At 42.5% G+C, this 16,180-nt stretch overlaps 1 protein-coding gene across 1 annotated transcript in view; it reads left to right on the forward strand.

Moving 5' to 3' along the window:
* The first annotated feature begins 516 nt into the window (after window positions 1-516).
* The window catches only part of shroom4 (shroom family member 4), a 101,797-nt gene continuing 86,133 nt past the window's right edge, over window positions 517-16,180 (forward strand). The window contains exon 1 of the mRNA XM_085450738.1: window positions 517-1,085. Coding sequence (XP_085306864.1) covers window positions 963-1,085 — 123 coding nt within the window. The 5' untranslated portion in view covers window positions 517-962. The remainder of the gene's footprint in view (window positions 1,086-16,180) is intronic.

The following is a 16,180-nucleotide window of genomic DNA, read 5'->3' on the forward strand; positions in this document are numbered from 1 at the left end:
CTTGGTTGAAAGCCACATCCTCTATGACTGCCACAAACATTTATAGGCAGAAAACATATAAATCTGTAGTAATCTTATTAACATAGTCCATAATAAGCAAGTCTTAGGAGTGATTTCCTTTGATATGGCTACAATCTGCTCTTCAGAGGCCTGCAGTATTACGTTATACAACAAAATTACAGTGAAGCAGCTCTCTTGCATTAAATCATGCAATTATATGTGGAGATGGCGGCTTAAAATGAGCTGATAGTTTTCGCAGCGGATCTCCTGTTTCAAATAAAAGCCCAGGACTGTCCTCTCGTTCTGCTGCTTACCGCCTGATGCTGTTAACAATACAGCGGGAGGCGCCCTCACAACTTCTGCCTCTTTGGCCCATCGTATTGGAAGATACGTCCGAAAGCCGCTTTCTCATTGGCCGAGCTTTCCATCGGTCAAATCGAGGCGTTTGGCTAGTGGGAGAAGTCCCCGCCTACCTCGCGTTGTAAAAGTTTTCCCAAAGTTTGTTGCCGTGGGAATTTTGTGAATATTAGACCGGAAATAGGTTGTGTGGATATAAAAATAAAAGCTAATGTAATGTGAAATTTTCGCGTTAAAAGCTAAGTATATGAGGTGGTATTACCAAAAGATGATTATGATACGTTATAACACAAATCTACCTTTATAAAATTCGACTAGAAGTCACTTTGTGGTCAAGTTAAACATTTTAACCGGAAATAGAAAGCGACATTTCACTGTAATTGTTGCTAACTTTGAGCCCCGCGTGAAAACTTTCTGCCCTCCCCCTTTTGCACTCCCTCCCTCCGTCCTTCTTCCTCAGCCAATCCATCCGTTCCTCGTTGATGTTACAGCGGTGATGGAGAAGCAGAGTTACCGCCACCGGCGCCGCTAACCTCAGTAACAACACAGACAGCAGGACGAAGAAAACGAGAGGGATAACGGATACACGGAGCGGAAGGAGAAGGATGGAAACCGTGGAGCAGCTCGTCTCCTTCCACCACATTCAGGTCCAGTTGAGCGGGGGCGCGCCTTGGGGGTTCACGTTGAAAGGAGGGCTAGAGCACGGGGAGCCGCTCATCATCACCAAAGTGAGTGACCATAACAACTGACAGCGTATATACGTGTGTTTGTGTGTGAAAACTCCCTGTTTGGACGGGCTGAGAGTATGTGTAAAGTCGCTTATGCTGCACTGTGTTAAATGCACGTTGCGTTCTGTAAAGTTTTCTGCACAGATTTAGACCCTTGGCTTGTTACTCGTATGCCACTGCACTCTCATTGGATGTAGGAATTGGATTTCATAAGGATGTGGCTGTTGCAACAGGCCTGACCCAACAGAGCAGCGGTTGTGGTGGTTATTGTCGCAGGTCTGTGTAGCTGCTCCCCGGGTTGCTGGTTTGAACCTTCCACTGAAGTGATTGTGCACAGCTTAGTTTAAAGTCCTGCTCTTTTTGTGAAGGAAAAAAAAAACCATGTGATTCTCCAAGGCTAAAGCAGATATCCGGTGCAGGTTGATGTTTCTCAGCTGTCACTGTCTTTGATTCCCCCCCCACCCCAACACACACACACACACACACACACACACACACACACACACACACACACACACAATGTAATGCCACTGTGCTTTCAAACCTGGAGGTTAAAGGTTCCTGCCTGGGGGGATCCTGGATGAAAGGAGACTGTTCATCTTCTTGTTACGTCATTTAATGTGAGGTAAAGACGCCCAAGTGTTGACAGATGTCATACTTTAGATGACTTGGTCTGGGCCATAAATAATCCAGCGTGAGGCTGTTTGTGGGATGTGGGAATCCTTGTAAATGAAATCCTGTGATTCTCTGTGCTCATTGCATGTTCCTCACATGGTTTCTAAGATGCTTTTACTTGAGTTTGCACTGGTGCGGTGTGATGTTGTGTCTGCACAGATTCAAGAAGGCATCTAAAAGTATTTGGTTGCGTTCCTGCATCCACAACTTGTGATATAGCCTCAGCCTAAATCACAATACTTTAAGGAAGTTTGTTACAATGATATTTATGAGGATATTTGTATGTTAGTAGGCTATATACCAGTAGCAGCAGGGTATTCCAGACATCCTTCTACCCAACTAAACTTTCCAGTTGCTCCTGGCAGATCCTAAAACGTTCCCAGGCCTGACAAGCGATATATAATATCTCCAGTGGGTCTACCTCAGGATCTCCTCCCAGTTGGGTGTCGCCAGAAAAAAGAAAACCTCTAAAAAGGAGGCATCCTAACCAGCTGGCTCCTTTTTGACACGCCCTCTGGACATCTTTAAGGCTTAGCCCAGCCACCCTATGTGGAGGAAACTTTTCTGCGTTACTCTCTTGGTCAATACTCAGACTTCATGATCCTTGGTTGGGGTTGGAACGAAGACGGCCTTTTGGCTCAGCTCTCTTACTGCTGCGGCAGTCCGCTATGATGTCTGGTTTACTGCTGACACTGCGACAATCCACCGGTCCACCTTCCCATCCCAAGATGTAGAAAGCTACTCTGTAAGGTTTGTGCACTGAAAGCTAATCAGCTAAGGTTTAATCCATTTGCTTATTCTTAGGCACAGAACAACAGTTGCCTTTCCCCCCCCCAAAGCACGTGTCCCCTCTGAAGAGTCTTAATGCACTACAGAATCTATTACTTTGTGCTGTCAAGTAAGATGAACGAAAATGTGTAATAAATGGTGGCGGGCTGCATCATCGCCGAGAAACGCCACCTATCTGAAAGAGATGTTCAGCAAGCTAAAGACAGCAGTTTTACCTTCAGGCTTTCAGAAGCTGATGTGACCTCATGCTGCGAGATCAAGTCGCTCGGTGGGGGCAAGGTTTCCTCCCAGCCTCTCGTCTCACAGTTTGATGCCACGGGTGGTGAGCCGGTAGAACCGAGGAGGGAGTCTTTGAATTACTACAAGCAATTATTGCTGTGTGTTCTGCTGGGGGTGGTCCGTGCATAAGTAGGACATGCAACCTCTGCTCCCAGTGCCTCTCGTGCTCTCTCTCTCGGTCTCTTTCCCACTCTGTTGAGAAGTCACAGCAGCAGCAGTGGTAGTGGTGTAAATGTTGGCTGGTGTGCGTCTAGATTGACCACAGTGGGGGAATGGAAAACCTGGCTCAGTCATCTGGAAACACAGTAACATAGCCCCTGGGAAAATGTGACTGAGACCGCTAAAGGAGATAAAAATCAAAGCTGGGCTCTGTGGCTGTTTTGTGTCCGGTGGCGAGCTGACACTCACACACAGATGGATACACAATAAAATCAGCTTGGAAGGTGAGTGACGGACAGGGAAGTGTGGTGCTGAAATGTGTTTGGAGTGTTTAATGATTAAGTGTTAAGTCCTTGAAGGAAAGGGGAGAAGGACAGGCAGAGCGAAGGTGAAGCTGAGGTGTGTGAAAGGCGTGAGTGTGGAATGTGTTTTAGGGTCAGGGAGGGCCTGCACACAGAGCGTTACGGTGTCTGTGGACCACAGATTTAGAGGGATGAGCACTGTGTGAGCCTGTGACTTTCTTTATCTTATCTATTTGCTGTCTACAGATTTCTGTTTTACAAAATAATCTTAAGTCAAGGTCCCATTCCAGCTTTCTAAGATTGATAACAGCCTGTGTTGTGATTGTGCCTCAGTACAAAGCAGCAGGTTACAGGCTGATAAATGAAGCCAATGCCTAAAGACAAAAACTGCAATTCTTCCAGTGGCCACTTGAGGCTGCTTTGAACAGTGTATAAATCGCCATAGACTCCCATGTTAAAATGGAGCAGAGATAAGTAGATTTACAGCGTCACGTGAAAACTGGTTTGATCTTTATTGCTAGTTTCTTCCTTTGGAAGAACTCTGAAGGGGTGATTTGTTCCTTTTGTTAACGCCACTTAGATTTTGTTGAGGCTTAAACGTTATTGATCACCTTCGCTGAACTCAACGTCGCTGTGGCATTTTAATGAAATTACATTGTTGATACATTGATGACATGGTGCAACTCTGGCAATCTGTTGCACACTTTAGAGTCACACCAACCAGATCCTGAAGCAGGTGGAGAGCTGGGACTCGTGCTGCACAGAGCTAAATGCTGGCTCAGTGACGTGTGAAGCGGGCGTCTTATCTGTACAATCAGAGGCTCACTGGAGGAGAACAAGAGTTCAGTTGTAGTAGTCAGCTACAGTCCAGCATGGTGGAGTTGGAGTTCGTCTTTGGGTTGAGGAACTTGGTGGAGAGGCGGCTGATCACTGTTTTGATATATGTTGTCAAAAAGCGAAGCATGGGTGCACCTTCTTTCAGTTTGCTTGCTTTTATGCTGAATGCTGTTGCCCCCCACTATCCTCAGCTCCTGCTTGGGGAGGGTTCCCAAGGCGCTCCCAGATCGGATGAGATAGGTAATCCCTCGGGTGTGTGTCGGTTACAACAGTATACCTCTATTTAACAAGCAGTTAATGAAAAACGAGTGAGGCAACAATAGGTCATTAAAGCGTTGTTTGTTTCAGTCAGATCTTCTTACAGGCTTCTCACATTTAAAAAGTTTCCTTTTCTCAGGATTTATGCCTGAAAAGTTTTAATGTGGATACAAGTGTCATTCAGCAGCGTGTCTTTATGGAACAGCCTGGTGCCCTTTTCACAGTGTCTGTGTTTTGAAGAATGTGTGTGTGCTGCAGGAGGGGGAGGGTTGGCTTCTCCAGTCTGAGACAGCAGAGGGATGTAAGCCATTTGGTCAACATTTCACCAGGAGCATAACTAATTACTACTCTCTGTGGGTGTGTGTCTGTGTGTGTGTGAGTGTGTGTGTGTGTGTGTCGATTTCCCAGACTGGAATACTATGGTGTCCTTTCAGCCAGTGATCAGCTGTGTGATGACACGGTGAGTTTGAGGTTTTGTTTAAAGTTGGTCGGTCACTCGTTGGCTTTGCTGCTCGCTCAGCCGTTCAGCGACTTGGTCTTTGAGCCTCTTACCAGTGCTTTTCAGCCAGTCGGTCAATCGAGACGTAAACATGCTTTGGTGAAAATAGAGGTGAGGAAAAATGAGTCACGGTGCATCTGGGAAAGCCTAAAGGCGAGTCAAAAGCACTTTATTAGTTTGTTTCTACATCTTCATGTGTTTAATTGGGGCCAGGGCACTGATGGTGATGGTTTCTGGTTATGTTGGTAAGTAAATCAGATTTTTGAGAGCCTATAGCTCAATAAAGGCTTGCATGTTTTGATTTGGATGACATCCAAAGAAGACCTGTTTGTCTCTCTATCTGGAATCAAACTTGCAACCTTTTGCTTGTCAAGTGAATGTGTAAACACCTAGGCTATTGCTATAGCTCAATGAAGTAGAGGGAAATGGTGAAATTAAATAAAATCTCAATAAGTGATAAAATGCCATGTAAAAAGCTCAACATACTCCAGTAAGGAGTGAAAATAGGAACAAAGTAAATAGAGGTATTTTAGTTTGAAGCTGGAAAACGTCCTCCATGTGGTAGGTGAGCTGAATCGGTGTGCCAGAGAGGAAGGGAAAACAAAAACTTGAACGGTTAAAAGCCTTTTCACCACCTCATTATTTTAATCTTTCCACTCGACTTTTAAAATAAATACAAAGCCCATGAAGAAGTCTTAAATTAGCACCTGTTGGCTGCGGACATGATTTAACTTGGCGCGCTTCAATGGTGCACAGAAGAGAGAGTTCAAGAAGGCCCGCCAAGTCTTCGACAAACACACTGGTTATCCATTAAAACGACGTATTTCTGACAATAAAAATCCAACATCAGACACTTTTTCAAACTTTCTAACATGTTGACAGAGCGTCGGTTTAATGCCAAGCTTCGTTTTTCAGGTATTTTTAAATATTGTTTTTCAAACAAACCACACGTCATAGTTTCCTGAGAAATGTAATAATAAAATTCAGTTAGCGGAGATTAAACTGAATAAAAATGCACAGAACGCAGTCAAAGAAGCATGAATTTTATTGTACGAGTGATAGAAACTCCTACTTACAGTCACACAGGTGTGTTTTAGGGTGACGTCTCATTAAAAGCCCTACTGGTTGTCAGACCCGTATGTTGTGTGACATTTGTTATGTCCTTTGTAGTTTTGGAAGACTAAGTGATGAGTTCCTTTCATTTTTGTGTTTGACAGAGCAGCTGCCGCGGCGCTGTCAGCTCGCTTTCATGTGTGGTTTTATGATCTACTGCGAGCTCTCTGCTGTTTCTGTCTCTGTGCCTCCTCAACAGGTTTTTTTAGGCTGCTCTGCGGTGGCTGACCGTGAGACGACGCTCCAACGGGATCGTTGCACATCTAAAAGAAATCCATCTTTGGCTTTAAAGATCTTGCTTTGGTCACAGTTTGAGGGGCGGTTTTAAGTTATAGTGGCTAATTGAGTCTTTTTGCATACAGCACGGTAATTGGTCATGCTCAGAATTAAATTTAATGGCTCATGTTTTCAACTCTGCTGAGGTTTTTAGATGGATACCAGTTGCCCACTTTACTGCTGTGCTTTAGATTGTTTTTCCCACCGAAGCTCTTGCACACCCGACATGTTTGCTATCTAAAAGATCTCAGACTGCATTGTGCAATTTAGCATTTTTACAGAATGCCTCCAAATGTTGACCTTATATCAGGTGCTCCATTGCAGACTGTGTAAGTCAGGAGGGGCCAAATACAGCCAGACCAGTGAAACTCTCCTTTCTGTCAGTGCAAAGAAGATTAACTACACATTTAATGCCTGAGAAATCTGAATGTTACAAAAGGAAGGGCAACAGTTCATCTGTTTTTCTGTGTGATAAAGAAATCTTGCTGGAGAAATAAATCTCTCAGCACGACTCTTTGAGCTTAAATTTTAAGAAACTTGTTTTCTTTGTACAGAAAAATGTTTGTACTGTCTTTCTGAAATTTGACTCTTTTCTTTGAAAAAAACTTCTATAAAAACAGAAATTTCTATAGTAGATAGTGAAGAAACATGAACTTTACCATTATTTAATACTACTATTACTACTAACTACTAGCTGCTATTTAATTACTTTGGTGTTTACTTCATGAGGAGGATGTTTCAGTTAATTTATAAAGCAAAAAAAGAGCAAAAATTTCAAAAATTCATTGTTTACTGCCTATCATATACAAATATTTGCTATTTTTTTGAATTCATAGCGTAATCTGCTTAATGTTTTGACCGTTTTTCAGACAAATTTGTCTTAATGAGTCAAACCAGACTGGTTGCAGTTTAAAAAACAAACTCTGCTCATTCAGGTTGAATTTCTTGATAATAAATGGAAGCTTTCTTTTAGCCAACTCAGGGGGGGAAAGGCCTTCAGTTCCTCCAAAAAAACTGAGGGTGTCTTTTACTCAGATGTACAATAGTTGTACCTTTTAATAATAGAATTTGGTCATTATAAAGAACACCTGAACGCCCTTATCTCACCGCTAGAGCCTCTATTTGGTATAATAAGAAAGTATTAATAGGTAAGAAACCGGTCTGGTGGGAGGCCTGGGCTAGGACAGGTATTAATCAGATGGGGGACCTATTCGGGCAGACTGGCATGAAATCGTTTGCAGAAATCAGACGAGAATTCAATTTGGATCCAAGGGAAATTTGGAGGTTTTTTCAAATAAGACATTGTATTAAAGCCATTTTGAAAAATAATCTAGACCCTCCATCTAGTGTTCAGAAGATGTTTGCAACCCCTGACAATAACAGAATCAGGGCATCTAAATTTTATGGGAGCTTCAGAGAGGCACACGCTCCCAGTTTGGGGGGACTGAGGCGGTGTTGGGAGAAAGATCTGGGTATCCAGATCTCAGAGGACAGTTGGAAGATGCTGATCTCATCATGGTATGTTTGCTCACCTGAAACACAGTCTCAACTTATCCAGTACAAGTTGCTTCACAGAAACTATTGGACACCCAGTAAATTAGTCAGGTTGAAGCTCGCAGATAAGGACATTTGTTGGAAATGTCAGCAGGAAGTCGGGACTCTAGTTCATATGTTGTATACATGTCGGAAAAATGATTATTTGTGGGATGGGATCATCAACTTGGTGAATGATATTTTTAAACTTAATCTTTCTAAATCTCCAGCTATATGCGTCCTGGGCCTACTACCTGACGATAACATTCTCTCAAAAAAACAGAGATTGTGGATGCGTCTGGCTTTTATAACTGGTTGCAGGGTAATTCTTAGGCATTGGAAGTCATCCAGCCCCTGTTCTTTCAAGGAATGGACCGAACAAATGTCTAGGATGGCATCATATGAACGGGTTATGTATAGAATGAAGGGAAGAGAAGATATTTTTGAGCAGGTCTGGGGTCCCTTTTTGCGGTACATTGACAATGTCTCTTAGACATTATGATAAATGGTCTCTTAGAGGGATATTTCATGTGTCATTGGTATTTTGGTTGTTGTCTTTTTTTTTTTGCACCAGGGGGTTTTACCCTTATTCGTTTTTGTTTTTGCTGATGTTTTCCAGGAGGCGGTGTATTATTTTGTTTCTCCTGGGTTTTATTTATTTTATTTATTTATTTATTTATGTAATTTTTTTTTTTTTTTTTTTTTTTTTTTTTTGTTTGTTAGTGTGTTGTTTGTTTGCTTGTCTTAGTTTGTTTGTTTGTTTAGAAATGGACAGAGAACTGACAGTATGATTATTGCAGTTGTATATTTATTTATTAATGTTTCTGTCCATCCAAAAATATTAATAAAAAAAAAAAAAGAACACCTGAAGACCGGATTCAGATCATAGACTAAAAGCTGCTTTCAGCTGCTCCCTTATTCACAAGGGGTCACCACAGTGGGTAGCTCTGCATATTTGATTTGGCAGTGAGTTTTATCCCGGATGCCCTTCCTCATGCAACCCCAAAGGGATTTGTGTCTCCTCCCGAGATCGAACCAAGCTGTGGTCAAAAGAGCAGACATGATGCTTTTCTGTCTCCTGCTGTCGATACGCTTGGTGTAACGCTAGTTTGGAAACTTTTACTGGAACATAATGTGTTGTCACCAAGGCCATTAACATTATTTCACTTCATCTGTCTCTGGTTAGTTCCACACGTGACGTATGCGTGAGGACAAGTAACAGGAGGTGCACTGAGACTGAGAGAAGGAGAATCTAGCCTGAATATAAACACAGTAACAGCAGGACGCAGCAGCGGAGATGCAGGGACAAATAAATACACCGTGTGCCAAATTATTATGCAAATTGTGTTGAAGTGTCATAAAGATTAAATAAGTTGTTTTTCAATTAAACCCATGGATGGAATTGTGTCTCGGGACTCTTTGTATCACTGAAAACAATCTCGGACACCTGTGATCATTAGTTGCCAGGTCAGCCCAATTAAAGGAAAAACTACTAAAGAAGGATGTTCCACATTATTAAGCAGACCAGCATTTTCAAGCAACATAGGAAGGGAAAAAGGATCTCTCTGCTGCTGAAAAGAGTGAAATAGTTGAATGCCTTGGACACGTAATGAAAACCTTCGATATTTCACGAAAATTTAAGCATGATCACCATAATGTTAAGAGATCTGTGGCTGAGCCAGAGCACACATGGGTTCGTGCGGATAAAGACACAATGAGGAAGGTTTCTGCCAGACAAATACATCAGATTAAGAGAGCAGCTGCTAAAAGGCCATTACAAAGCAGCAAACACATATTTGAAGCTGCTGGTGCCTCTGGAGCCCTGCGAACATCAAGGTCGGTTGTTTGTGACACCGCCCTCTGGTAGCACTTAACAGCTACAACATGTAGATAATGGTCTACAAAACTGTGTGTAGACCAGGTGTCCCCAATCCCAGTCCACGAGGGCCGGTGTCCCTGCAGGTTTTAGGTGTCCTTGATCCAACACAGCTGATTTAAATGGATAAATTACATTCGCAACATATCTTGAACTTCTCCAGAGGCCTGGTAATGAACTAATCATGTGATTCAGGTGTGTTGACCCAGGGTGAGATCTAAAACCTGCAGGGACACCGGCCCTCGTGGACTGGGATTGGGGACACCTGGTGTAGACTCGGCAAAGCATAAACGCACAGCCAGGTTTGAGCCATTACAAGTGCTGATTGGAGTGACCCTCCAGCTCCCAGTGGACAAAGATAAAAAAGGACTTGAAGTTGTTGCTTACGCTACGAGAGACTTGTGACTGACATCACTGAAATTGAGGACCTTCAAAGCAACAACCTAACCAGGTTAATTTTGGGAAAACACTAAATAGGAAGGACCTGAGTGAACAGATTAGCAGTTACAAGTCAATAGCCTTGTCCAAATATATTTTACAAGATACAGTTGGTCCCAAATACCTTCGTCGACAAGCCCTCAAAGCACTTAAGCACCATCAGGGTCCATCTCACCCTGTCTTCCTCTGTCACACCAACCCTCTGCATGTCCTTCTTCACTACATCCATAAGTTTCTCCGTGGTCTTCCTCTTTTTCACCTGCCTGGCAGCTTCATCTTCAACACCCTTTGTCAAAAATATCCACTGACACTTCCTAATTTTGTCTCCAAACTGCTCGACCTGAGCTCTCTCTCTTACATGCTCATTACTGCAAAAAAACCGAAAAATTGTAGAAATAATTTGAAGGAAACACTCTCGATTAAAATTTTAAGAACAAATCATGTGAATAAGCAGCTGGCGTAATACATGACCACAGTCTATCACTTGAGGGTGAAGCACGCCAAAACAAAGAGTAATAATTCAAATTGCATGTTCAGATTGGTCTGGTGTTCCTTCAGTTGTCAGCCTAGGAAAAGAGTTAAGAGCCTGTACTGTTCTGGGAGCTGTACTCTTGCTTGTTTACGGTCCATTTTCATTGTGGTCCAGGTGTTGCATAAAGCTGGGTCTCCATTCCCATCACCATCTCCAGTCTCCTCTCACTCAGCCGGCAAACTCTCGGCCAATCTCCCAGGCCGCGCAACCACCGAAACCAGCAGCGCTGCACTGACCGGCAGCAGGAGGTAGCTTTGGTGCTGTGTTTTCCAACGGCTGAACTCTGACCGAGCTGTTTTTAAGTTGGGCTCCCTCAGAGTAAAATTATGCAGAGCTTTGTGGAGTCTTCACAAACCCAGCGAAGACCATGATATGACTCCTGCAGTGGAGAAAATTTCATTGGGTGTTTCTTTATTTTTATCTGATTATCACCCTACTGTCTGGTCATGAACTCGTGCCTGTTTTTGCACTAATGCCTCACATTTTTGTGGATCTGGATGACTTTTGAAGTTAATCAGGAGTAATTAACAAAGTTTGGCATTAGCACGGTAGTGTACTTAATCTACTATTTTCACAACAGTTGAGATCATAAGGAAATCTGGGAAGCACTTAACTGATCCAGGATCTAGATTTAATGGCTTTATCACAGGATAAATAAGGATATAAACTGGTAAAACTCCTTTAAATGATCAGTTTTGTCTGCTTAAAATTGTTAATCTAGTGCAGTTGAAGCAGAGCAGGTAATGGCACATTGTTGCAGGGTTTTTGGCACTTTAAGACCGTCTCATCTTAATCCAAACTGTAAATCAGTACATGTTGGCACAAAGGGGTGAGCCTCCAAAAGAGTTTGATGTTTTTGATTTGTGGCTAAGAGGGATTTTTCTCCTTCTTCTACTGCTGGAAATCAAGCTGCATTTCTTGTGGGGAGCATTCCAGCACAATGAGTTTCAAAACAGCAAGAATCTGAGATTCCCAGCTGATATTTTTCTTGTTTTGCTTTTTGTTTTGCTGACGACAGAAACAGAAAACTCAGGGATTTTTACAAAGGAATGTTTTGACATTTGGTCAAAGGTATGCAGCCAGCTGTCTTGAGGTTGTAAACAGCTGGTGTGTGTGTGTGTGTGTGTGTGTGTGTGTGTGTGTGTGTGTGTGTTTTCCCCCTGCATTCTAGTAAAGGTAGCCTCCAGTAGCAGTCTTCTCAGAGGGGGGTAGATAAAGATGCCATCAGATAGAGATGCTATTGTACCTACTCTGTGTGTGTGTGTGTTGTGTGTGTGTGTGTGTTTTTCCTGTCCACTGCCCTGCTTTGCTAACTGTCCTACCTAACCAAAAACATATGTTGTGCAGTAACAGCGCACAGCAGCACAGTAGAGTGCATTGATGAGAGGGCGGCAGAAAAAATGTGGGAGTATTCATGTTTCCAGCAACTTGTACTGAACTTTACTTTATGAGGGTTTTTTTTTCTTTTTTTGTTCATTTATGAAGCAAAAGCAGAGCCAAAAAAATCCACGTTTTACTGCCTATCAGATATGAATATTTTTTGTTGGTTTTCAGCTTTTCTTCTTAGTTTTTGGACCATTTTTCAGACAAAACAAAACTGAATTGAGTCAAAACCAGACCATTTTAAAATCAAACTCTTAACATTATGAAAAAATACGCTATAATTAGTGAAAATGAACAACATGTTTTAATTTGACACTGTAACAGTTTTTTCTTGTGATTAGTTGAGTTTCCTACATATAAATGCATGCTTTCAGTAACTTTCCCTGCAATTCTTCCAACATAACATGGCCACTGATGGTGCCATTCCACCAAAGGTACACATGACATGATAACTTAAAAATCAGATTGAGAGAAGGTGAGATAACTTTGGCTCTGTGTAAGCACCTGCACACACAACATGCTAAAGTAAAGCTAGCCAAGAACTCTGAGTGATTTTAAAGCTGAGTGCATTCAGACTCCAGCCCAGCAGCCAGAGCCTGGGCTTCAGCAGTTAACGAAGGCAGAGATCAGCACACAGGCTCTTGAAGAACTGTAGTTTAAGGTTATGTCTGTGTAGGTTCTCTATCATCCAGGTCCCAGTGGTCCTAGGAGCTTGGAAAGGAATCGACTTGACTTAAAGTTTCATAAAGACATTTTCACCTCTCATCCTCTCACGACAGACTGCCACATTTCAAGTGTGTATCTAATGATTAAGGTGCAATAGTAAGGACACAGCATGAGGTCACCTTTCTGTTTCCTCTCTTATTTTCTCATGCAGTTACTTCAGCACTGCATTGCTCGCTCTGATATTACGGGACGAATTCTTGATATTCACTCGAAAGCTCATGCAAGAAACTGGTATAAACACCCCGGTTTTCATGCCTTTTTTCTTTGTAGGTTATCGTGTTTCACAGATGACTTGTAGCCACACTGTGAGGCCTGACCACAGAAAATAATCCAGATGGAGTTAACACATGAAATGTTTGAGATAAACGGTTGGTTGAGGGAAACATGTAGCTTGTGAGTAGGTGAAGTTGTAGACAGCTGTGTGCATGTGTTTGGGTGGGGCTGGAATGCTTCTGTCTCTGATCTGTGGAGCCTTTGGTGGTTTCTTTTAGGCTACGTCTGGAGGCGCGCACACACGCGCGCACACACACACACTTTGTAGCTATGTGAGGATCCGTGCTGACATAATGAAGCCCTTACCTTAAGCATCACAAATAAGTGCCCAACAATAACCTACACCTGAATCATAAAACAGATCCCAACGTAAGGGCCTGCTAATGAGACCAGTGCTCACAAAGATACACGAAGAAAACCCCTGTTTGTGTAGTGAAACTTGCCCTCGAGCAAAATTATATCATTGCAGTTTCGAGGCTGCTGCAATTCTTGTTATTTTTGTCAGGCATTCCCCCTTTTAGCCCCTCACTTGAGGGGCAGGACACACACCCACACACACCTCAGCCATCTTTTCTTAGCTCAGATTACACATGAAATGTTGATATGATGGAAAACAGTTTTTGACAACAATCAGTTGAATTTTAGTTGAATGCCTACAATCATGAGGAAGTCACAGTAACACTCACTCCTCTCCTGTCAGGGCCCTGAGAGCTCAGCGCTCCTCTGTTTGGGGAAAACACATGCAAATAGACGAAGCACAAGCAAATTAGGCTGTTCTCCAGTTGCAGCGCACCCTCAGGGTGATTGCAGCCTTTATCGCTTACCTACAGCAGTCTCATTTTAGTGACTTTGTTCTTGTTTAGGATGCTCAGAGAAATAAAAACAAAATTTTTAAAGTGTGCTCTGTTATCAGAGTTCAGTCATAAAATCATAATGCAGAGCCCGGAGTTAAGCTGACTGTGCTGAGATTCAGCATCAGAGCTGAGACTGAGACTGAGGTTGAAGCAAACAGAAACAAGTCACGTGCTCACAGTGCACGCAAATGTGTTTCCTTGGCATCTGGATCCCACAGAAGAAGACACAGCAGTGCTGTTGGTGAAAGAGAGAGACATAGGTCATGTCCAGATTCATGGGCTGCATCCTCCTGAGGACGTATATGTAGACCGATTACGTCACAGCGACGCGCCGAAGGCTGTCCAAATTCGTAGACTCCTCCGAATGCAGCCGACAAATGCGTCCTCCTTTTCCCTGAATTTGAAGGATGGGTCGGGTGTGTCCTTCGTGGTCCACCATATCCCAGAATTCATAGCGCGGCCCAGCCAAACTTTTCACACAGCTGAATAAATGTCAAACAGAAAACTGATTGAACAGAAGTGTGAGACGGTCGAGAATTTACGCCAGTGTCCTGTTATATTTTAGATAGCAAGGAGCAGACGGCCGAGTTTATTAAACTCCAGCGAGACAGCGGTGACGCTAATCAGAAGGCTAGACCGTCCAATTTCACAGCCGTTTACTTCCGGCCTACCCGACCTTCTGAGGACCCGGCCCACGTAGGTGGAGAGCTGTCCACCTGCTGCTCGTTCGAGTCACTCTATAATGACTCTAAAGTGAGACAATCAAGGATCACCATAACAACGACCTGGCCAATGAGACAGCTGATAGGAAAAACATAAGATGGGAAGGGCTGGGACTAGCTTGTTAGAAGCTCCTGAACTTTGAAATTAAGTGTAAGGATGGTGACATTCTAATTGATTGATTTTAAAAAAAGAAAAAGTAGGTTTGGCATTTGTTTAAAGCAAACTGTGTGTAGAAACACTAATAATAATGTATAATTTAAATTACTGTCAGCACTGAACGAGTGGACAAATATCAGCTGACCACATAGGGGGTAAAGACTGTTTACCTGTTTTGTTTTTTTTTTTGTTTTTTTTGTCTTTGGTGTTCTGCTAAAAGATCCACTGTGTCACCCTCAAAGTGGTGATGTCACCATTTACTCCAATGCTGCAGTCTGCTTCCGGGCGATAGTGGTCACCACGCAGACAAAACCTCTGCGTCAGCATCAAGTCAAGAAGTCAAAGAAAGTCTCATCTGTTGTGATTTAAAGAGCACAGAGATTCTCTGAGCTTCTGCACTGACATATCCTTAAAAACCAATCATACACACTGAGGTCCAGGACCGGCTGAAACAGCACCAGCAAGCGGATGTGATTTCTGGTATGTACTGCTGTTTAGGAAGGCAACAACAGTTGGTGTATTGGCTTCACTGTGTACTGGTTAGTACATTCGTTGAACAAGCAAAAGTTTGATTCAGTTTGGAGACATAAATCAGTCAGGAAGGGCGTCTAGCATCAAACGAAACTGCCAAATCAAACATGTGGTGCTATCCTCTGTGACGATCCCCTGCGAATAAGCGACCAGACGAAAGGGGTTTGTCACACAGACAACATTAGTTATTTTAACAGTTGGAGCTTCCCATGTCCCAAAATATAACATGTAATATTCTGCATGCAGTCATCAGGTTTTTGTTTTTGTTTTTTTAAAGCAAGTTTTGGCAAGCCAGTTTTTAGCTCCTCCAGTGTTGGCAACTCAAGGCCCACTTATTATTATTATTATTATTATTATTATTATTATTACTGGTTTTTTTTCAGTAACATGGGTTAACCCTGGAGAACCCATGGGGTCAAATTTGACCCCATGGGTTCCCTAGTAAACCAATGGGGCCGGATCTGACCCCTTGGGTTCTCCAGGGTTAAAATATGTTTATTTTGGGAAACATGACCTGAAATTAAAAGCTGGAGATATTAGTGACACCATTAGCTTATTCTAGCCATTCATTACTGCAAACTGAACCCTTGTAAATGTTGCTACTTTAAATGGACAAAACAGGATATTTATAGTGACGAGTTGCATTTGATTATCTTTTAACAAAATCTGATTAACTAACCTATTTACTAAACTAATCTGATTTTTAGTTTATTTTAGGCTTCAGTAAAAAAACTCCACTGTAAAAACATGTTTTATGATAGTTACGGTGATTTCGCTTCCTAACCCTGGTGGCATGTTAACAGATCCAGCAGTTAACTGGCTTTTAACAGTAAAAAAATGATTAAAAAAAAATTAAACTTAAACGACTCGTACTTCTGGCGCT

Source organism: Copadichromis virginalis, linkage group LG3, assembly GCF_057382275.1.
Source record: "Copadichromis virginalis isolate Kocher_CV1m ecotype Utaka linkage group LG3, C_Virginalis_male_GT1.1, whole genome shotgun sequence".
Lineage (NCBI taxonomy): Eukaryota > Metazoa > Chordata > Actinopteri > Cichliformes > Cichlidae > Copadichromis > Copadichromis virginalis.